The following is a 24,788-nucleotide window of genomic DNA, read 5'->3' on the forward strand; positions in this document are numbered from 1 at the left end:
TAAAGATAAATTCCATTGAGAAGAAAGACTCTGAGAAGGATGCACCATCTGTGGCTAACTAAAGAAGTTAATGAGAATATCAAATTGAAGGAAAAAGTGTACAATACTGTGAAGGCTAGTAATAGGTCTGAAGATTTGAAAGATTTTTGAAAGCAGCAAAGAATGGCAAAAAAAATGAGGGCGAAATTAGAGTGAGAGAGAAAGCTAGCTAGAAGTATAAAAACAGATAAGAGTTTCTACAAGCATTTAAAATGGAAAACAATAACTAAAGTGAGTGTTGTACCCTTAGAAGGTGAGTCTGGGGAATTAATAATAGAAAATAAGGAAGTGGCGGAAGTGTTGAACAGGTATTTTGTATATGACTTCACTGTAGGAGACAAAAACATCCCATAAGACCATAAAATGTAGAAGCAGAAGTAGGCCATTTAACATGCTCTGCCATTCAATGAGATCATGGTTGAATTGATAATCCTCAACTCCATTTTCCTGCCTTGTTCCTGTAACCCTTGATTCCCTTAGACAGATTTCTAATCTGTCTATCTCAGCCTTAAACATACTTAACGACTCGGCCTTTACAGCCCTCTGCGGTAAAGAATTCCACAGATTGACTACCCTTTGAGAGAAGAAATTCCTACTAATCTCTGTTTTAAATGGGCGCCCCCTTACTCTGAGATTATGCCCTCTGGTTCTAGACTCTCCCACAAGGGGAAACAACCTCTCAGCATCTACCCTGTCAAGCCCCCTAAGAATCTTATATGTTTCAATAAGGTCGCCTCTCATTCTTCTTGACTCCAATGAGTATAGGCCCAACCTAGTGACCTTTCCTGGACTGCCTCCAATGCCATTATACCTTTCCTTAGATAAGGGGACCAAAACTGTTGTAGTATTCTTGGTGTGGTCTAACCAGTGCCTTGTATAGTTTTAGCAAGACTTCCCTATTTTTATACTCCCCTTTGAAATTAAAGACCAATATTCCATTTGTCTTCCCCATTACCTGTTGAACTTCTGTGTTGCCTTTTTGGGATTGATGCACAAGGACTGCCAAATCCCCTTTGACCGCAGCCTTCTGCAACCTTTCTCCATGCAACTCCTCTAGTCTTCCTGCCAAAGTGCATAACGTCACATTTTCCCACATTATATTCCATCTGCCAAGTTTTTGCCCATTCACTTAACCTTTCTATATTTCTCTCTAGACTCCTTGTGTCATCATGACTTGCCTTCCCACCTATTTGTGTTAAATGCAAAATTGGTGATGGTACATTCGCTTCTCTCATCTAAATCATTAATGTATATTGTAAATAATTGAGGCCCTGGCACTGATCCCTGTGGCACTCCACTAATTACAGGTTGCTATCCTGAAAATGCCCCCCTTATCCCAACTCTGTCTTTTATTAGTTAGCCAATCCTCTATCCATGCTAATATATACTACCCTCAACACCATGGGCTCTTATCTTATTAAGTAGCCTTGTGTACGGTACCTTATCGAATGTCTTTTGGAAATCCAAATATATTACATCTACTGGTTCCTCCCTTTATCTATCCTGCTTGTTACCTCCTCAAAGAATTCTAATAAATTTGTTAGGCATGACTTCCCCTTCATGAAGCCATGCTAACTCTGCTTGATCAATTATGTATTTCTAAATGCTATGCCAATACATCCTTTATTATAGACTCCAACATTTTCCCAATGGCAGATGTTAAGCTAACTGACCTATAGTTACCCGTTTTTTGTCTCGCTTTTTGAATAAGGGAGGGAGACAAAATTGACCCACATCCTCTGGGACTTTTCCAGAATGTAAGGATTCTTGGAAGATTACTACCAGTGCATCCACTATCTCTGTAGCTAGCTCCTTTAATATCCGAGGATGAAACCCAGCAGGTCCTGGTGACTTATTGGGCTTTAGCCCCTTTAGTTTCCCTGGTACTTTTTCTCTAGTGATAGTGATTGTACTTATTTCCTCCTCCCCCTCCCCTTTGCCTCTTGATATTTAGTATTTTTGGAATGCTATTAGTATCTTCTACAGTGAAGACTGAAGCAAAGTATTTATTCAACTCCTCTGCCATTTTCTGGATCCCCAGCCTCATTCTCTAAAGGGCATATGTTCACTTTGGCCTCTCTCTTCCTTTTTGTATATTTAATGAAGTTCTTACTGTCTGTTTTTATATTACTTGCTAGTTTACCCTCAAAGTTTATTTTCTCCCTCTGTATTTTTTTTTCGTCATTTTTTGTTGGTTTTTAAAACTTACCCAATCCTCTGGCTTACCTCTAATCTTTGCCATATTGTATTTTTTTTTCTTTCAATTTGATGTTGTCCTTATCTTGGTTAACCATATTTGGTTTATTCCCTTCCTTGAATCCTTCTTCCTCACTGGGATATATCTTTTTTGAGAGCCATTAACTATTTTCTTAAACGTCTGCCATTGTTCATCAACCGTCTTTTCTGCTAAACTGCTTTCCCAGTCCATTCTGCCCTAATTCCATTGTAATTACCCTTATTTAAGCTGTTTCCAACCCAAGTTTCTCACTCTCAAACTGAATGCTAAATTCTACCATATTATGGTCACTGTTTCCTAGGGGATCCTTTATTCTGAGATCATTTATTAAACCTGCCTCATTACACATTACCAGATCTGAAATAGCCTGATCCTGGTTGGCTTCACAAACATATATTGTTCTAAGAAACTGCCCCAAATATACTCTTTTGAAATCTTGCTCGTGTCTACCTCTGCCAATTTGATTTTCCCAATCTACATGAAGATTAAAGTCACCCATGGTTAATGCATTGCCTTTTTTACATGCCCTCATTATCTCCTGATTTATTCTCTTTCCTACAGTATAGCTACTGTCAGGGGGTCTATAGACTACTCCAACCAGTGTCGTCTTCCCCTTGTTATTTCTTACCTCCACCCATATGGATGCTACATCTTCTGAGTCAAGATCCTTTCTTGCTATCATGCTTATTCCATCTCGTACTAACAAAGCTACCCCTCCACCCTTTCCTTCCTCCCTGTCATTTCAAAAAGTCACATACCCCTGAATATTTAGTTTTCAGCTTTGTGTCTCAAGAATACATGAAAATCAAGAGGTAAAAGGGAAGGGGGAAATTTAAATTAATCTCAGTCACTAGGGAACAGGTAATGAGAAAACTATTAAAACTAAAGGCTGACAAGTCCCCTGGCCCCTATGGCTTGCACCCTAAGGTCTTGAAAAAAGTGGATGGGAGATATTAGATGCATTGGTTTGTGGTTTTCCAAAATTCCCTAGGTTTTGGCCCCAGCGAATTGGAAAATTGCAAATATAACGTCTCTATTCAAGAAAGAAGGAAGGCAGAAAGCAGGAAATTGTAGGCCAGTTAGCCTAACATGTCATAGGGAAAATGCTAGAATCGATTTTTAAGGATGTAATAGTAGGAAATGTAGAAAATCATAATACAACGTGGCTTTTTGAAGGGAAATTTTGATTGACTAATTTATTAGAGTTCTTTGAGGAGGTAACAAGGTGGATAAAGGGGAACCTGTATATGTGTGTTTGGATTTCAAAAGGCATTCGATAAGGTGTTGAAAGTTACTACACAAAATAAGAGCTTGTGGTGTAGGGGGTAACATATTAACATGGATAAAGGACTGGTTAGCTAACTTTGGCAGGAAGAATGGAAAATCAGTATATTATATCAATGACGAGAGACTGCAGAATTCTATGGCTGCTATATGAATCACAAGATGTTAGGTGCAGGTGCAGCAAGTGATTAGGAATGCAAATGGATGTTGATATTTATTGCAAGGGGAATCGAGTATCAAAATAGGGAAGTGTTGCTACAGCCATACAGGGCCTTAGTTAACCGTGTCTGGAGTACTGTGTACAGTTTTGGTCTCCTGATTTAAAGGATATAGTTGCATTATCAGCATCTCAAAAAACATTCACTGGACTGATTCCTAGGATGAAGGGATTAGTTTGAGGAAAGGTTGACCAAGTTGAGTCTTTACGAAGAAAGAGAGATTGAGACATTTTAGACCCTGACGAGACTTAACAGGATGGATGCTGAGAGGATATTTCCCCTCATGGGGGAATCTAGAACTAGGGGGCATGTTTAAAAATAAGGGATCTCTAAGACTGAAATGAGAATTTTTTTTTCTCTTGAAGGTTGTTTTCTGTTGAAGTTTCTTCCCAAGAGAGGATTGGTGGCTGAGTCATTGAATATATCCAAGGCTGGGTTAAATTTTTGATCGACATGGGAGTCAAAATTATGGGGGCAGACAGGAAAATGGATTTGAGATGTGCTATGATCTTATCGAATGGTGGGGCAGGCTCAAAGCAACGGATGACCTACCCTTGATTCTTATGTTATTGTGCTAATTTTCAGTCTTGGCTCAATGGTTGCACTCTTACCTCTGAGTCAGAGGGACCTGAATTCAAGCTCCACTTCAGAGACCTGAGTGCATTACTTAGGCCGACACTTTCATGCAGTACTGAGGATATTCTGCACTGCCTTTCAGATGGAGCTCATGGCTGACTTTTCAGGGGCATGTAATAGATCCCATGGAAGGGAGAGGAGGGAAATGGACAGTGTAGTTCAGAACTATTATGGAGTAATGAATTTCAAAATCAGAAGTAAATATTTAAAATATATTTGGAACTCTGATGTACATTTATTAATTATTTTCTTTATCATTGGATGATACAGGGGTTGTTTATTCTATGGACCGCCTGGAACCGGCAAAACCTTGGTAGCTAGGGCCCTGGCTAACGAATGCAGTGTAGGAGACAAGAAAGTTTCATTCTTCATGCGGAAAGGTGCAGATTGTCTAAGCAAATGGGTAGGAGAGTCTGAACGACAACTTAGGCTCCTGTTTGATCAGGTAAAGAAAGCAAGTAGCAACATATTTCTATTTTCTTTGAATGCACAATTGTAATTCTTATATATAATTTGTATTTATTATTCACAATATTTGATTTTTTGCAGGCTTACTTAATGCGACCCTCCATTATATTTTTTGATGAAATTGATGGTCTAGCGCCAGTTCGTTCCAGCAGACAAGATCAAATTCATAGGTATAGTTTTATGAATTCTGCAGTAACTAATTAAATTGTAATGGAGCTTTTAAACATGTAGAATTATCAACTGAGAAAGAAAAGCTATAATTATGAGGGGAAGAAATTGTAGTGCTTTTTATGTGTAGGATCACCTTGAATACTTTTTTTTCAATGCAATTTCAATGTTGCCACACGGCCTCCATGGCAATTCTTTCTCCAGTGTTGATGAAAAGGTCAAGAAAACTAATTGTTGAACGTTTCTTGATTTAATCTGTTTTTCTGTGTGTCTGCTATTCACTAATTTCTACAATATCTGATAGAATTTTTCTAACTACTTACTGCTCAGCCACCACGAAATTATCTCATTTGACTTTATCTAATAGTTCAGTGCTCACTTAACACATACCAAGTTGGAATCCCATCTGTACCAGAAAGTTGCTGATTCAGATTGAATGTTAAACTTAACATCAAATTATTTGGGAATTTTTAGCCATCTGGTCCACTTGTTGTGGGGTGGAGGTAGCATTATCAAGTCAGCCACTTGATTGCATTAAATAAGTTAATTTTCTGATTGAATAAATTATTGGCCACAGTGTGCCTAGATTGTCAAGTCAATTAAAGCAATAGATTCTTATACATTGCCTTATTTGAGAGGCTTGATATTTTGTGTTGGATAAAGTAGCAAAGGTTTAAGCGGAATACATTGTATAGGGAGTGTATTTGTGAATTCATCTCCAGCATGTTTCGTAATGAATTATTTAGCTTTGCCAGGCTGAGAAACATCTAGGTTACCCCGTTTGTTTTCTGCCCTTCCGCTGTTTTGCTCATGTAGTCATTGGCACATTTGATAATTGATCTTGATCTTTGAAACAGATCTCTTGTAGAATTTATCAAACTATTTTTGAAAGTCCAAATATACCATGTTTAGTGTATTTTTTTATAATCATTTAACAAATTGGATTAAACAAGTAAAGCATTATTTGCACTTTACAAATCTTTAACAGTACCAGAAAATATTTTTATTTCCATGCTGAGGATAAAATGAAGCTACTTCATTAAGAATCGGTATGACACTTTTCAAACAAGATACTTGAATCAAGACAGAGTCCTTTTCAATTCCTCCCAGGTTTCACTTATATCAGTCTGGAAGTACTAAGCTTAAACTGTTTGTCCTAAGTGTGTTCTTCTTGGTCAGGCAAATAAAATAAATGTAGCTAGAACTGTTCTCTTTATAGGACGAGATGTTGCCACATAAATCCTTCAATACTTCAATCAGACTTTGTTTGGATTTCCTCTTTTGGATTCACTTTGAAAGTTGAAAGATTTCGTTAGAAATCTAAAGTTTATGTTAATATTTTATCTGAACGCTGCCTTGTTGCTCAAGTAAATGGCTTATGTGTGTGCTAAAAGTTAATAATGTGTTCTGGTTATTTATACTTGCAGTGTATCAATGAAAAAAAGTTAACTAATATTTCTTTATCAGCTCTATAGTGTCTACGTTGCTGGCACTGATGGATGGACTGGACAATAGAGGGGAAGTAGTTATAATTGGTGCTACAAATAGACTTGATTCCATTGACCCTGCGCTCAGGAGACCCGGTCGTTTTGACAGGGAATTCCTTTTTAACCTGCCTGATAAAAAGGTATATTGTAAAAGTTTTAACACCCTATTTCCTTCCTGAAGCTTTATATTGTAGCTTTCCTATGGCTGATGGATAATGTCATCTGGATGGTGATTTTTGCTGCTTCATGTGGTTTCAGTAAAACATTGACTCTGTTGTTGCTGCAATACAGCGTGTTTAATGAAGCAATATCAATCACATCAATGATGTAAGGTAAAATATTAATGGACATTACTGATGATAAAATATAAATGTCTTATTTTTAATGCTGCTTGGTTTTCTATGTTGGTCCAGCATTTCCACAGGAATTTATAGTAGTAAATGTTGGCAGGAAGTGCACAAAAGAAGCAAGAGTAATAGAAGCAAAATAACTTTGTTTTTCCACTCCAAACCCTCCTTTAAATTTAATTTTTTAAAAACTTTACTGCCCCAATTTACAGTGTTTTTACATAGAACATACAGCTCATAAACAGGTCATTAGATCCAAAAGCCTATGCCTGTGTTTTATGCCCCTCTTGAACCTCCCTTCCTTACCCACACCCCCCACCCCCCCCCACACACACACACACCCACTTCATCTAACCCTGCCAACATATCTTCTTCTCCTTTCTCTCTCAGGTACCTATCTAGCTTTAGCTTAAATGCATCTATGCTATCCACTTCATCTGGCAGAGCAAGTTCCACAATATAACCACACTCTGGGTAAAGAGTATTTTTCCTGAATTCCCCATAAGCAACTCAGGACATTTCACTATGTTGAAAGCACTACATAAATACAAGTTGTTGTTGTTTGGATTTATTAGTGACTATCTAATATTTATGTATCCTGATTTTGGACTGCTCTCAAGTGAAAAGATCTTCTCTATGGATACCCTATCAAATCCTTTCATAATTTTAAAGACCCTCATTGGGTCACACCTCGGCGTTTTCTAGAGAAAAGAGTTCCAACCTGCTCAATCTGCCCTGATCCCAGTTCTGATATCATCCTTGTAAATCTTCGCATCTTTTTCAGTTCCTCTATATCGTTTTTGTCATGTGGAGATTAGAACTGTGCACAGTACTTCAAGCATGGTTAAATTAAAGTTCTGTGAATGTGTAACTTAACTCCTCTGCCTTTCAGTACCATTCTACAAATGAATCCCAGTGTTTTATGTCGCATTTTTATAGCCTTAGTAACCTCTACTCCTTATAATTTGTGTATCAATACCCCTAAGTGCCTTTACTCCTCTCCCCCCATTTGGACCCTAGCTTTGCAAAATGTCATGGAGTAATTTGGGCACTAAAGAAGGTCATTAAGCTTATTGAGTCCTTACAAGATTTTGTGACTTTCATTTTTCTCCTACCAAAATGCACCACTGTAAACTTACTTACGGTGGAGTTTTTCCGTTATCCTTTGACTAAACCATTTATTTCCCTAATTATAAAATATACTTTTTGATTCATTTTTTTTCTCCACACTAAGTTAGAAATTTTTATTGATGCTATTTTTGATGTAGCCTGCACTCAAGTCTCCAATAATGAGGACCATGAACAGATGGTCATCCATCTTGGTCCAGACCTAACTGGACGGCATCAAAAACTGAGCTCAGTATCAAAAGTGACTCATAAACATCTGATGCTGTCTCAGTGTAAATTTCTCTCCCTTTCCCCAACTCTAATGAAAATCCTGAACAATGCCAATTGGCTCTGACTTTTAAATTTCATTGCTTACGTTATATATCATGATGCAGGGGCAAGGGGGGATGAGGAATACAAGTATTTTGTTTAATTCCTCTTGTGCTTGCTTCATCATTTGGTGTTTCTAAATTTTCTCTGGTTGTCATGTTACTAAGATTATGATGTGCAACTACTAAGTGTGCACCAGAAGAGGGGTGAGCAGTGTATCTCCAATGATCTATCTCTCATAGAAACTGTAAATTCTAACAATTAATGTTCATGTGAAATTACCAACACTGGGACTAAGGCAGAACTCAATCCCCAAGAGCTGGAGAGAGGGGCACTTCTCTAGGGGAAAGTCCTTGAAGGAATTTCTATTACTAAATCATTAATTTTGTGCATATAAATTCTAAATTATTGAAGATATGTTTTGTTAAAAACTTTCTTTTTATTTGTGTATCATCCTTTTACTGAAAAAGCAAAATAATGGCTGAAAACATTTTTAACATACTGATTTTGAATGAATGTTGTTTTAAAATTATGATTCCAAATTTGTTCCATTTTGCAGTGTTATGGGAGCAAAAATACTAAGGCTGCATCTGGTTATTTTTGTTAACCATTTAGGCACGAAAGCACATATTTCAGATACATACCAGAGACTGGAATCCAAAACTGTTGCAGGGTTTCCTTGATGAGTTAGCTGAAAAATGTGTAGGTGAGTATTTAACTTAAAATAATTTTAAAATGTGTTTATATTATTATTGTATATTGAATTTTATGATTTCTTTGGACGATGATTGCTTGAGCAGCTGCGTTGCGCTATTAAGTATGTTGAAGGGAGATGAGCTGAAGTATGGCTGATTCTAGTTCAACAAATGGTGGCTGTTTAGCTTATACTGAACATGCAAGTGCTTACTTTTTAGCTAAATTAGCTTCAACCAAATTTTGAGTCTATTACATATCAGTAAGTGTGTTAAGATGTATGGTATTTTGTTCCTTATGCCTTTTCAATTTTTAGAGATGAGATTTTTGTTTTCTCAGCATTAATAAAATACCAATTTTAAAAAATTCTTTCTCTGGATATGAATGTTACTGGAAAGACAGGCATTTATTGTCCATCCCTAGTTTACCTGAAGTGGTGGTGAGTTGCTTTCTTGAACCGCTGCAGTCTGTTTGATGAAGGTGTTACCACATAGCCATCAGTTAAGTAGGGAGTTTCAGGATCTTGACTCATAATGCAGAAGAAGTGACAATTTGCTGACACCAAAGATCTATTTATACTGCAAGATTGGTCTTGTTTTAGCAGTCTAGAGGACTGCTCTCTTATATTTACACTGCACTTGCTTTGCAGCTCTCCCACTCAACCTGCAACTCAGAACTGCACATGTGCAATTATAATGACAAATTTATTGCATATTCGCAGCATAAGCGCGTTGTCTGTTGCTGATGCCACAGTACACCAGATGTCTGACTCGATAAAGAATTATCATGATCTAGCCAATGATATCGTGCTGTAATATGATGGCAACAGCAGTGTTTGTGGAGTTTTGCACTTGCTAAAACAATGTTTTTGGTGACCAGAGTTAGACTCAGGACAGGTGCTCAGACCCAGTGAAAAAAGAAATCTTCATGGCCATTGACCTCATACAATCTGGTTGGCTACAGGGGTCCCAGACTATGGAAACCTGCATCTGCGTATGGAGAACCACATAATAGAAGTATAACAATGTTAGTTAATTGACTTGACAGGGTGGATGCTGAAAGGATGTTTCCCCTTGTGGGAGACATTAGAACTAGGGGGCACAGTTTAAAAATAAGGGGTCTCCCATTTATGACCGATGAGAAGAAATCTTTTCTGAGCGTCGTGGATCTTTGGAACTCTCTTCCCCAGAGAGCACCGGAGGCAGGGTCATTGAATATTTTTAAGACAGAGGTAGATAACCTTTGACACGATTGTTAGTCAAGAATCTATCGGGGGTAGGTGGAATGTGGAGCTGGGGCTGCAATCAAATCAGCCATGATCTTATTGAATGGCAGAGCACGCTTAAGGGGCTAAATGGCCTACTCCTGTTCCTAATTTGTATGTTCATAAGTATGACTACAGATTCATTTCATCCATGGTACAAATCCTTCAAATCCTCAGCCTTGGTCAATTGCATTTGGTGTTGCCGCCGAATCCCATACATGTATGTGCTGCTCGGTGTGCTTAAATACACGTGTCCGAATTCAAATATAGGCTAATAGAGTACAACTTCCTTTCTATAGTTTATGGCATAAGTGTACATTATTTATGTTTTAGCAGCCACTTGCTACCATAGGATTGTAAGAAATAGGAGCAGGAGTAGGTCATTTGACCCCTCAAGCTTGCTCTGCCTTTCAGTAAGATCATGACTGATCTGATTGTGACCTTAACTCCACTTTCCTGACTATCCCCCATAACCCTTGACTCCCTTGTAGATCAAAAACATGTCTAACTCAACCTTGAATATATTCAATGACCTGGCCTCCACTGCTCTCTGTGGAAGAGAATTCCAAAGACTAATGACCTAAGAGAAGAAATTCCTCCTCATTTCTGTCTTAAGTGGGAGACCTCTCATTTTTAAACTGTGCCCAACAGTCCTAGATTTCCCCCACAAGGGGAAACATCCTTTCAGGATCTATCCCTTCAAGCCTCCTCAGACCTTATACTTCAATAAGATCACCTCTCATTGGAGCATAGAATGAGTAGGTCTAATCTGCTCAATCTGCAGTGAATAATTTTGAGATCAGTGTTAGAGGGCACCATGGTCTTTTTTTAATAGTAGAGGCGTATTGATAAATGAGCCCCAAAATGGTTTTGCTCAAGTAGACAATGTTGGTTAATGATTCTACATCTATGTATTTTGGATTGTAAACTGATAAACATTTGAAAGCTGCTGTTTGATGATCATGTCGACCATGCAACAGTCCTTTCAAAACCTCATATTGATTGAAGGAAGTTTACTGCAAGGTAAGGGAAAAAAATGCAAATGTGGGGCATACATCGCAAAACCTTGAACATCTAAAAAGAGAACAGCTGGGTTAGTTGTTTGGATGGTGATACTTTTCAGGATTGAAAACCAGACGATCATTCTGTGCATAAAATTTAAGTAAGTGGTTTTCTTTTTGGATATGAACAGGTCACCCGTGTATTTCATGTTCTTATTAGATTTCCTACATTGGCTTTTTTCTAACTAGAGTGTCGAAGCAATTCTCCCTACCTTATATCATGCTGATTCTTTGTTCAGACGCTGTACCTGCAGTTTCTGCCAATGTTGCCTTTGAATTAGCTGCTGAGAGCTAGGCAAAAGCGACATGATTGATGAGATCAGAAGTTCTCTTGAAATGCTGAAGTTAATCCGAAACCCTCAATTCCCTGCCCATCCCTGCCCTCCCCCACCCCGATTCAATTTATCTTGTAGTCAAAAAAGGCTGTATTCGGTGTGTACTGCAAAATATTTGAGCAACATGACTGAGTAATAAACAGGATATATTATAATGGCTGGCTGTGCTTAAAGTTAATAAGTCACCAGGACTGAATTGTATACCATCCGAGGATGCTAACAAAAGTAAGGGTGGAAATTATAGGGGTCCAGGCCATAAAATTCCGACCCCCCCCCCCCCCCCCAAACTTAGATATAGGGGTAATGCCAGAGGACCGGAGAGTTGCCCATGTTACTCCCTTTCTCAAAAAAAAGGTGTAAGGATGAACCTAGCAACTACAGGCCAGTTAGTTTAATTTCGCTGAAAGAAAAGCTTTTAGAAATGATAATCAGTGCCAAAATTAATAGTTGCTTAGAAAATTATGGCTTAATTAAGAAAAGCCAGCAAGATTTGTTAAAGGCAGATTGTTTTTTTAACTCACTTGATTTAAGGACTGATGAAGGTAACATGGTTGATTTGTGTATATTACTTCCAGAAGGTGTTTGATAAAGTGTCACTTAACAGGTTTGACAGCAAAGTTGAATCCCATGGAATAAAGGGGACTGGCAGCATGTATATTGAATTGGCTAAGTAAAAAGAAACAGAATATTGTTGAACAGTTATTTTTCGGATTGGGGGAAAGTGTTCTCCAGGGGTCGATCCTCGGATCACTGCTTTTCTTAACATCTATATTATATTAATGACCTAGACTTGGCTATACAAGACACAATTTCAAAATTTGCAGGTGATACAAAACATGGAAGTATTGTGAACTGTAATGAGGACAGTGATCGATTTCAAGAGGACATAGGCTGATGAAATAGGTGGAGCGATGAAATTTAATGCATGGAAGTGTAAAGTGATATATTTTGATCAGAAGAATGAGGAGAGGCAATATAAAATAGAGTACAATTCTAAAGGAGATGCATGAACAGAGAAACCTGGAGGTATGTGTGCTCAAATCATTGAAGATGGCAGAGCAGGTTGAGAAAGTGATTTAAAAAGCATAGGGGATCCTGGGGTCTAGAAATAGGGGCAGAGGGCACAAAAGCAAGGATGTTATGAGAAATGTAAAACACTGGCTTTATCTCAACTGGAGTATTGTGCCCAACTCTGGGCACTGCACTTTAGGATGCTTGTGAAGACTGTATAGAGAATATACAAGAATGGTCCCAGGAATGGGGGACTTCATGGACTGTTACATGGATAGATTGGCAAAGCTGAAATTGCTCTCCTCAGAGACAAGGAGGCCACTAGTAGATTTAAAATAGGATTCAAAATCATGAGGGACTTAGGCAGTGTAATAGAGAAGAACTATTTCCACTGGCAGAAGGGTCGAGAATCATAGTATACCAATTTAAGGTAGATGGCAAAAGAACCAAAGGCAATATATGGGGGGAAAACATTACGCAATGTGTAGTTAGGATTTGGAATGCACTGCCTGAATGTGGTGGAGGCAGGTTCAGTTGAGGCTTTCAAAGGTAATTGGATAAGCATCTGAAGAGAGGAAGAGGGTGGGATAATGGAGGCTAAATGAGTTGCTCTTGCAGAGAGCTGACATGGATATGATGGGTCAAATGGCCAACTTTTGTGCATAGCCAATCAATAATTGTGATACTACAGATTTAAATCACAATCCATGAATAAAGTAAATGTTTTGCATTTTAGAGCAGCAGTACTATTTTAATTTTGAATTGTTGTCACATAAATTAATTGCTTTGATATTTAAGAATTTTCTATTTTTTTAAGGCTACTGTGGGGCTGATATTAAAGCACTTTGCACTGAGGCAGCCTTGTTTGCCCTTCGCCGACGCTATCCTCAGATTTATGCAACTAGTCAGAAGCTGCAGCTAGATGTCTCGTCTATCGTAATAAGTGCACAGGACTTCTACCTTGCCATGCAGAACATCGTGCCTGCTTCACAACGAGCTGTGACCTCTTCAGGAGAAGCGCTATCACACATCATTAGGCCTCTGCTGGAAAATGTCTTTACAAGAATTTTAATTGCTTTGTACAAGGTTTTTCCTCATGCTGAACAGACACCGAATGACAGCAAAGATGGTCTGTATACATTATAAATTTTATACTTTATAACTGTCATATAATTGCTGTGTTAATCAAATGACTATATTTTGTGATGAAGGGCCATCTGATGTTCCATAAAATAATGGTACAAAATAAACACTTTAATACTACAAACTGTACACTGCTGTACAAAATATTCATGAGCAGGATTTTTCAGTTGGCCTGCGGGGGTGAGCCTGAAGCGTAAAATGATGCGCGATGACATTGGGCGTGCGTCCTGACGTCATCACGCAGTCCCGCGATATTTTGTTTGGCGGGCGTGCACCGTAGTTGTCTGCACGCCCGTCAAAATGTAAATGGCTTATTAAGGCCCTTAACAAAGTATTTGATGTAATTGTTAACGGTGCCTGTCCAATCTTAAGGTTGGCAGGCGAGCGAAAAGGCTAAGCGGCCTTTGTGTTTTTAAGGAAACCTCATCCATGAGCGGGATGAGGTTTCCTAAGTCTTTTATGATATAAATTTTAAAAATTTCCCAAATATAAAAACATCTCCCATCTTGTGACACAGTCACATGAGGGAACATGTTTAAATACATTTTTAATCCTTTTATTTAATTATTTCAATGTTGATTCAATCTCCCTGAGGCAGCTCCATGCCCCAGGGAAATTGAAGCGCTCTTCTGAGCATGTGCGAAAGAGCACGGCCCCGACTCTCCCTCTTCCCCCCACCTGCACAGGTAGCGCTGAGCACTATGGCTCACCTATTGCGCTGGGCGGGCCTTAATTGGCCTGCTCACATAAAATGACGGCACGGAGTTGATTGTGGACGGCGATTGGCTCCACGACCGCTCCCGCCAAGCCTGTCCACAGCCTGAAAAATTCAGGCCCATGATTTGGAGCACTGGAAAGGATGGCATAGGTTCCTCTATTTGTTGGAAAATAATCACATTGTACTACATGCGTAGTCATGTGGCCAGTGTACTTCAAAACATATTTCCCATGTCATAACCTCCAGGCTTAAGTCGTGCATTGTAAGATTAATAATGCAATTAATTTAACTGAATATACCTGACATGGGTTTATTCTAGAGTATTTTCATTTTTAAATACTCTGTGGAGGTTAAGTTAACTCTGACTTTCATCTTTAAATGGCATTGGAAAATCTCAGCATCAATGAACTAGTCTGCCACCACTATGCTAAGAAAAAAATTGGGCTAAACAAAACTTGCTGTTTTGAATGTGAGCTATGACCAGTACTTCTCAGGAAATTCGAGTCACGAATCCAATCTTGTAATTTTCAGATGACATTTTTTAATTGCGTTCACTCTTGTTGATTGGATGCCATTGATTGGATTATTTTGTAATTTGTTTAGCAATCAGTAATATTCTACATATCATTATGGTATTGCTGAAAAAAAGAGACATGTCGAAGTTTTTCGTCTTGTGCTCATCGGGAGACTTCACAAGAATACCAATATAAGACAACAATTTATACTGTATGTGAAGAGAGTGCTGATTGGTTGGCAAGTGGACTCTGATAGAGGCATTGCCATGGAGAATGCATCAGCGGATGGTGACTGATAGTTAACTGCCCAGCATTGTTTGAAATTTAAACCAGGTAGCTTGACCCTGATTGGTCGAGGCATTACCCTGAGGAATGTGCGCCTGATTCAGCTAAACAAAATAAGTGACAGCCATTTGCTGACTCATTCCTTAAGGCAGTGCTGTGATCAATCAGGGTCAAACTGCTTGGTTTAAATATCAAACAATGGTTGGCAGTTAACTATCATCCGCCATCAATTGCTGCATTCTCCATGGGAATGCTTCTATCAATCAGAGTCCACTTGTCAACCAATCAGCACTCTCTTCACATCCAGGTATAAACTATTGTTTTCCCCTTACCTTGCTATTCTTGCAAAGTGTCCTGAATAGTGCAAGACAAAAAGCTTCGACGTCTCTTTTTATCAGTAATACTCAAGTTCTGCACTACCAGACGACTATATCATTACAGTGCTGTTTAATATTTGTATTTTTAAATTGTACTTATTTTTAGTTTTGTTTTTGTGTGGATATATTTTTCTTTATCAAGTGGAAATAATATATTCCAGTTTGGTGCACTTGGGCTGGGCTCTAAAATTCTTCAAATTCTTGCGGTACGTAAATAAAATAATTTGGCAGTCTTAATCTGTTCATATTATCCAACAGAATATATTTTTCTTATGAATGAAGAATACCCAGCAGAATAAAATAATATCTAACAGATTATATATAATATATAAATTATATTATATAGGGCCTGGTTTATTTCCAGTGGCAACCTTTCTATCTCAATCTCCATATAACTGAAAGGAGTGCCAAAATCATATGATCTCTAATGTTACTGGAACAGTTGGTGCGTTTGTATCTTCTCCATCACTTCCTGGAGAGAATACCTGGGTCCCATTTGACAACTGCCCACAGTTATAAGTTTAAAATTAGGAGTTCACAGTGTAGAAAATCATAGGTATAGACCTTTATGGTACAGAGCATTGGAATTCAAAGAAGGGACTACTTGAGATTATAAGCCTGAATGATTGTTAGTTATGTTGCAAAAAATGCCTCAGCAGAAATACTACAAATGACTGAGTTTCTCTCTAAATGTAATTTCTTTACTTGAAGATTTATAAGAAGCTTTTTTTACATGACACATTTTGTAAAAAGTCGAAATAAAAATAGCAGCCCCAAAGTAAGTTTTGAATTTCTAAATAATTATTTTTGTGCTATTGTTTCCTATTTGTCATTTCTGGAATATTTTAACCTTTATTCTTTGATCCAAAACTTGGTTTACACATTCATTATTTAAAATATTTTTAAAGGTGTATTTTAGGAACTTGCTTATAGTACGCCATTTACCCGCCCTGTAGTTAACTGATGTAATGGTAATTCTGCTAAGTCACTAATTTAGGTTGCATTTCACAATTGAAATATCTGTAATTGGTGATGCATAGATTTTGCTAACATTACAGCGAAGCTTCTCAAAGATAATGATTAAGACTTTAAGTTAACACAATGCTTATACTTTTTGGGTGGTGAGTTTCTAAATCCTAGTAGTTGACTGAATGGAAATAATAACACCACGTTTAGTCTAACTGTGATAAAACAAAGAAGGCTTGTAAAGTTTTAATTCCTACTTAACAATGGTATTTACAAATTTAAGAAAGCCAATGTTTTGAAAACTTGTTTTGAAGGCTACAAGTTTATTGAAGGGTAAACATTTGAGATATCCATGTACTTTTAACAGTTTTTACCTGTGTTGCATTTTATTAAATAGCCTTAAAATAGAGTCACTCTCCATTACATTATACTTGATTGCTTTGTCAGATGGTGTGAACCACATTCTGGAAGATTACATCCCCAGTGATGATGAGGTTGAACCAGCAATTTTTGACAGTAATTCTTCATTGGGATCACCAAAGAAACAACCACCAGCTGCTAAACATAAGCCCTTTATGCACTTCTCCATGTAAGTAATTGCATATAATAATGTACTGAATGTCATTGTTCAGATTGTTGATTGGATATTTATTACACTTAACGCAAATTCAACATAATTAAAAAATATCCTACCTGGAAAGCTTGCTTGAAAAGCTTATTTTTGGCGCAGTGGTAAAAAAGGTAAAATTCGAAGGGGCAGAAGAGATGAACATTGGTATTTATACCATGTGTGTTGATTTTAACAAGTGTTTTAATTCTCCCAAAATGTTCTGTGAATTGTATGCCAATTTACCAAAAGACATTTTTACCTTAATTTATTTTTATATTTGTCCATGGGATGCGAGGTCAGCATTTGTTGCCCATCCCTAATTGCCTTTGAGAACGTGGTGAAGATCAGCTGCCTTGAACTGCTGCAGTCCATGTGCTGTAGGTACAGCTGTTAGAAATGGATTTCTAAGTTTTTGACAGCAACAGTGTAGGAACGCTGATATAGTTCTAAGTCAGGGCAATGTGGCTTGGAAGGAAAAATGCACATGGAGGTGTTCCCATATGTTTGCTGCTCTTGCTCCACTAGGCAGTAGAGGTTATGGGTTTGGAAGGGGTTGCGGAAAGATGCTTTGCATGTTACTGCAACGTGTCTAGTCCCCTTCTCCTCTTTGAAATGATACAATGAGATCTTTTTTTAAATCTATCCCCTCAGGTGAATAAAGAGCCATGGCTGTTTGTAAATAACAAAGGACATTGTGATTAAAGGTTTTACAGGGATAAATAAAGATGAGGGAAGTTTGTGGAGCTAAGACAACCCCAAATATATAAACTCTACTACACACTGCTGCAATTATGTGTTGGTTGTAGAGGGAGTGAATGTTTAAAATAGTGGATGGGTTGCCAACTAACTTAAAACATAAACCACGATTACACGAAAAGGGCACATAGAGATAGATGAAAGGTAAGTTCAGCTCAGATGTTACAAAGCAATATCTATAATAGTCTCTTGAGTAAAGTTTTGTAAGCAGAAGTAGAATTATTCAAGAAGTGATTAGATGCTGTGTTAGGGTACCATAATTTGCCATGGAAGGATACAGTAGATGGATTGAATGGCTTCCCTCATCTATACTTATCCCTGTAAAACCTTTAAAACACTGCAGATGCTGGAAATCTGAAATAAAAGCAGAAAATGCTGGGACAACTCAGCAGGTCTGCCAGCAACAGTAGAGCGACAAACAGTTAACATTTCAAGTCCTTATGGCTCTGCTTCAGAGCTAGGCCCTGTACCTGTGGAAATGTTCATCTGAGTTAAGCAGATGTGTGTAGTTTGTAATGGTTTGTTCAACTGTTCAGAACAAAGACATCTAATTATCTATGAATTGCTGGATTGTGCAACTGATTTTCCTAAAAATGTTGCAGTATGTTGCCATCTCCTGGAAGTTTTCAGTTTTGCACACTATATTCACACTTGAAAGTAAAACAAAGTATTTGGTCGAGCTAGTCCTTCCCGTTTTGAAATTTAAAGTTTATTTTAAAGATTCTGTTCCCTCCTAACAATCAGTTCTCGATGTCTTATTAACAGCACCAAAAACTATTAAGAAAATATGTTAAAAGCATCCATAGAAGATTTTTATACTGCATTTTTAAATGTATTCTTCAGTATTGCACTTTATATTTTATTGCATGATGCTTTTCTTTGATTTTTTTTATTGTCTTAAAGAACTAGGCTTCAAGATAGCCTCTATAACTGTTAAACCAAAGTCTCAAATAGTAATGTGCAGCGACAGATAAAGGAACTTAACAGCTGTGCTACTTGTTTGAGTAATAGTATTTTAACAAAGAGAAGTGCCAGCATACATTTTTGTTCATGAGTACTGGAATATTTTAGTTTTTATTGAAAAGAATATGACAGCCCATTAATTTTGTTTCACTTGTGGTACTTATCCCAGTGATATGGCTGCGATCATTAAGTTGTTAGTGGGGAGGTTGTAGGAGCAGTGTTTTTGAACACAAAGGTAATAGTATTCTACTTTCACCCTGGAAAATTAGCATTTTAGGTTAGTGTGCTTAAAAAACTGTATCTTGGTTATCATTTCAAGTAGTGTTGAAGGGAAGTGCATCTTGTTATTGAAGGGTTTAAATGTTTAGCTCTTTAGTTAGCATAAAAATGTGGAGTTGTCCCAAATTCTTTCAAAAGAAAGATTTATATAGTGCCTTTCACAAGCACAGGACATCCCAACAACAATGACGTACTTTTGAATTGTAATCACTACTGTAATGTAGGAAACATGGCAACCAATTTGAGCACAGCTAACTTCCACAAGCAATGTGATAATGACCAGATAATCTGTTTTTGTGGTGTTGACTAAGGAATAAATATTGGTCAGGACATGGGGATAACTTCTCTGCTCTCCTTTTGAAATAGTGTCATGGGATCTTCTATGTCCACTTGAGTGGGCAGATAGAACTGCTATTTAACATCTCATAAAAAAACAGCACCTCTGGAAGTGCAGCGCTCCCTCAGTCTCTAAAAAATTAGACTTACTGAATACACAATACAATACTATACGTCTGTTTGAATTGGGAAATACTCAATCGAAGATTTGTTTTTGCAGGTCAGCACATCACCAGCCAACATCCCATCGTCCTCGGTTACTTCTTTGTGGAAGCAAAGGATCTGGCCAGACTTCACATCTTGCACCTGCTTTGCTTCATTCACTTGAGAAGTTCTCTGTGCATAGGTTAGATCTGCCAGCAGTGTACTCAGTTAGTGCCAAAACACCAGAGGAGTCATGTGCACAGGTGAGGATAAAGAAAATGAGGAAATCTAGTATATATGATTCATATGACTTATTTTTGAACTAAGCGTTGCAATAAATCACTATTTGTTTTTCTCTCTCCCTTTCTTTCACTCCTTCCTAGGTTTTCCGCGAGGCACGTCGCACAGTACCAAGTGTGGTTTATGTGCCTCACATTAAAGAGTGGTGGGATGCAGTCAGTGATACAGTGAGAGCTACTTTCTTGACTCTGCTTCAGGACATTCCACCCTTTTCCCCTATTTTAATATTGGCTACCTCCGAAACAATATATATTGAGCTGCCAGATGAGGTAGGTTATCAATTTCACTGAGCTGCATATAGAATCATAGAATAGTTACAGCACAGAACAAGGCCATTCAGACTACTGTGCTCATTGCTGGCTCCCTGTAAGAGTACTCATTGTACTTGAAAACAACTTTCATAAATTGTGTCATATGATAAACGTGCGTCTAGCATTCTGCAAAAACTTATATTAAATAATCTAAGGTGTAATGAAGTTACCAAGAGCTAGGGCTTTTCTTAGGTGAGTTGTTCAACTTCTACAGAGAGGTGTAGGTGAGCCTCCAAGCAATAGGGTGATCAAGAATTTTTCCATGGAGAAACTGTCCTTTAGTGCTTGAATTTATTTAATTTATTACTCGACTTCAGATTTTGGGAGATGTAAAATGATGCTGTAATTCAGGTGTGCATGCTGTATGAAATTTGTATGGCTTCACAGCAACACAAACTGTCAGTGTTTGGGTGTTTCACACAACAATAACAGTTTGACTCCAGAATGTTGTCTATATTGTGATGTAACCAAAAAGTGATGCAGTGCTTTCATAAATAAATATAGCTTTAAATAGAAGCATGGCATTAGAGGCCCATGTAAAACAAAATGTACATATAAGGGTCCGATACATGCCTAAGCATTAAGATAACAGTGTGCTCTAATTTAAACTTCCTCGAAGCTGAATTTTTACAGTTGACCCTTACAGTTCAAAGTACGTAGAGCAACTTGCATTCTTGTAAACTTTCTGCTAGTACTACTGCCACAAATGTCCTTATTCACTGAGTTTCCAGTAAATAAAATTACATGCTAATGTTTTAAAATATGCACCTTTATAATGAATTCAGGTTTTCAGCAGCAGTTCTGACTGTCAGAGCAAAATTTGCATTGTAACAGTGATGGATGCACGTACTGCTAATGATATATAACAAATGTGCGTGAATATATTGCTTTTTTTTCTGAGTAGTAAAACTTTAATTTGCTAGGTCTTATCTGTTAATATTAACCAGCACATCTTTTGTAATTTCACATCCTATGTTTAGTGGCACAATTATCTATTTGAACTTTCAGTCTACCATAAGGACAGACATTACTTTTAATGATTTTCTTTTAAAATTTTAAGGTTAAATGCATTTTTGAAATCAATTACGGGGAAGTTGTAGATTTACAGAAACCTAATGAAGATGAAAGAACAAAGTTCTTTGAAGATTTGATATTAAACCAAGCAGCAAAGCCTCCACCAAGGAAGAAGAAAGCTGGTAAGAGCTAAGACAGGAAAAAAAACAATGTGCTTATTCAAATTAGATATGATTCAATTAAAGGTTTGACTGTTTCTACAGTGAGAGTACCAATAATGCGTATATTACCCTATCATTCTTCTCAATGCATTCTTCACACACCACTTGATGTTTGGTGACAGACCACTTTTTACTAGGATTTAGATCACAAGAAAGTATGACTTCCCCTCAAGACAATTTGATACAACATCCATATGACCAATCCCACTGCTGCAGAGCATGAGCAGCTAACTTCACTGTGATGCATCATTTAGTGTTATTAAATGGACCTGTCAATCTTCTCAGGAGCTGCCCAGCCTCACTGCTCCCCCCCACCACCCCACTCTGGGTAACGTTCACTTACCCCTCTCACTCCAACAATGCTCATCCCCTCCTTCCCCCCACATTGTTTACCCCCTTCCTCACACCCCATGACAGTTTCACCCCCTACCCTCCCTGGACAATGTTCACCCCTTTCCTCAGCCTACTCCTTCAAACCTCAACAATGTTCACCCCCTCCCTGTCCCTTGATAATGTTCATCCTCTCCCTCCCCGACATTGTTCACCCACTTTCTCACCCGTCCAATGTTTACACTCATCACCCTGGCAATGCTGCCCCCTTCCAACACTACTTATGTCCTGATAATGCTCACCCCTCCCCCTAAACTGCCAGCGGTGCTGACTCTTCCAGACGCTGAGTCAGGGGGGTGGTGGGGTGAGTATTGTCAGGGAGGTGGTGGTTAAGTTTATCGGCACGGTATGAGGAAGGTGGGGGAGGGGTGAGCATTGCTGAAGTGGCAGGATGACCATTGCCAGAGTGTTAGGGTTGTCATTGCTGGGATAGTGGGTGGGGGTGTGGTGGGGTGGTGGGATGAGCAATGAGCAATGCCAGGGGGGTGGTGGAGGAGAGCAATGCCGTGAGGGGGGTGAAGGTGAGAATTGCCAGGAGGAGGGGTGGTGGGGATGAGCATTGCCAGGAGTGAGGGTAGAGGTGAGCACTGTCTGGGGTACTGTGGGTGCTAGAGTGCTTTGACAGTCCAGCTGATTTACTTAGAGTTGTGCTCCTCAGCAGGCTTACAAATGCTAGGAAAAGCTCTAAGCAAATCTATGTAAAAACCAGAGTAAGTATAGGGCAGAGTCCAAATCCTCGTGGACATGTTCATCTGATCACACTGTCATAGACAATCATGCAACAATCCAGGCAGGGTAAAACCGGCAATCAGAGTTTTAAACTTCCCACACAAGTACCACGCATTTGCACATGTTGGGACTTCTTCAGTCGTTCGTCGCTCCCCATATCAGAAAATTTTGTGCATTAAATACTGCTTAGTACCAGCACCAAAAATAGTCATTTATCTTAGTGCAGTTTTTGGGATCTTTCTGGGCACAAAATGGTTTTGCATCAATTACATAAATCACTGCAGCAATTTATTGTATGCCAAGCCCCTTTTTGGAGTTTGGAAATCATGAGAAGTTATTAGGTAAATTAAAAGTTCTTTTCTTCATTTTCATTCATCATCTCATCATTGATCATTGACACTGGTTTCCAGTATTTTTTCAAATAAGATTGGTACTAATATATTATTAAAAATATTTCAAGATGATTACAGCATATATCTGTTTCAGCTAATGCAGTTAGGTTAGCAGATAGCCACAATAGGTGTTTCACATGCCTCCGTCAAATATGACAGAACTTGTGTGTGATAGAAACCTAACAGTATCTTGGGTCTTTTAGCCATGAACTTGTATAGATTCTGTATCTCTATGTCTGGAAACTTTGGCTTTTGCATTGGTGCCAGATGGGATTACCTGAGGAACCTTGAGTGTGGCTCTACCAGTAACCAAAATAGTTTTATCACCAGATTTAGGTGAATTAACCCAGATCACAGCAGGGTTATTTCCATTAAAGTCACTATGTAGTTTAAAAAAATAGAAAGGGTGCTGTTCAATTCTTGATCTTCCAGCTCTAAGCAAGTTGTTCAGGTCAAGATAACATTGCTGTAGAATATTAGACATTGTGCTTTGAAGACAAGTTGGCTGCATTAGACTTGTAAGATGCTAAGTTTCATGTTGCTGAGTAGCTATTGTAGGCTCAATTTTTAGGATTGCAGATATTAACATCAGTCTGCCCCATCTTCATTCCCCAGGCATTCACAAAATGGCCTTTAGGTATTGCAGTGTATTTTGTATAGTGGTATCTGCAAATTGGCAATTGGCTCATAAGAGCTTACTGTTGAGACTGCTCAGGTTGCATCCACGAGGTAGTTATCACAGTTTGGCAACTCAGCTTGGTCAACTTCCCTCATTCTTATGTTGAGCCAAGGTTGGACATCCCATTAATAAAGATTTTGCTTCAAGCAGCCATGTTAGTTGGCCCCCGTGCTGGTTTTCAGCCATCTAGATTGGATTCTCTTCCTCACAGGTTTTCACACATGGAATGTTTTCTCTGTGTTACAGCTGTCATCTTCATTCCACATGCTGAACTGTTTATTGGATCACGAGAACTGAATGCACACCATGCTTGGTCTTCTACAGATCAACTTTAATCCCAATATTTTAAAAGCATTAGTCTTTAGTTCTGGATCTGAGTTACCGGTCCTTGGAATAGCTTTTCAGAGCATTTTGCTATACACAAGATTACTCAGTTTCAGGATAAGTGAATCAAAGCCTGTTGCAGGTCTACTTGGCACATCACCGTGGTAAAGTTCAAAGTGGTCTGTTTAGGTTTGAGATTCTGTTGTTGGCTACCACAGTGTTAAAAGAGCGCCTAACCAGCCTTCATTGAAAGTCAATGGCATTGTTATCATCGGTTCTCCCACCACCAAGGTCTTGTGGATTACCATTGACCAGAAACTCAACTGGACCAGCCACACATGGTGGTGGCTACTAGAGCAGGTCAGAAGCTGGATACTTTGTGGCAAGTGACTCAGCACTTAAGTCCCAAAAGCTTTTCCAGATAGAGGTCAGGAGTGTGATTGAATACTGCCCATTAGCCTGGATGGATGCAGCTGCAACAGTATTCAAGATGCTTGACACCATCCAAGATGGATCAACACCTTATTCACTAGCCTAAACATCTAGCCCCTTGACTATAACTGTACTATATACTGGAAAGGTAAGTAAAATGAGTGTATGGGAACATCACATGCAAGTTCCAATCTAAGTTGCACACTATCCTGACTTGGAT

General features: G+C 38.4%; 1 protein-coding gene across 5 annotated transcripts in view; it reads left to right on the forward strand.

Moving 5' to 3' along the window:
• Positions 1-24,788, forward strand: part of atad2b (ATPase family AAA domain containing 2B) — a 183,018-nt gene that overhangs the window by 103,866 nt on the left and 54,364 nt on the right. For all 5 annotated transcript variants that reach the window (XR_005942985.1, XR_005942984.1, XM_041187558.1 and 2 more), the window contains exons 12-20: positions 4,684-4,858; positions 4,963-5,051; positions 6,517-6,676; positions 8,936-9,026; positions 13,502-13,813; positions 17,136-17,277; positions 19,853-20,039; positions 20,160-20,345; positions 21,448-21,583. Coding sequence is in view for 3 of the 5 variants with exons in the window: in XM_041187558.1 (XP_041043492.1) it covers positions 4,684-4,858; positions 4,963-5,051; positions 6,517-6,676; positions 8,936-9,026; positions 13,502-13,813; positions 17,136-17,277; positions 19,853-20,039; positions 20,160-20,345; positions 21,448-21,583 (1,478 nt within the window). In the remaining 2 variants the exon portion in view is untranslated. The remainder of the gene's footprint in view (positions 1-4,683; positions 4,859-4,962; positions 5,052-6,516; positions 6,677-8,935; positions 9,027-13,501; positions 13,814-17,135; positions 17,278-19,852; positions 20,040-20,159; positions 20,346-21,447; positions 21,584-24,788) is intronic.

Source organism: Carcharodon carcharias, chromosome 5 (genome assembly GCF_017639515.1).
Source record: "Carcharodon carcharias isolate sCarCar2 chromosome 5, sCarCar2.pri, whole genome shotgun sequence".
Lineage (NCBI taxonomy): Eukaryota > Metazoa > Chordata > Chondrichthyes > Lamniformes > Lamnidae > Carcharodon > Carcharodon carcharias.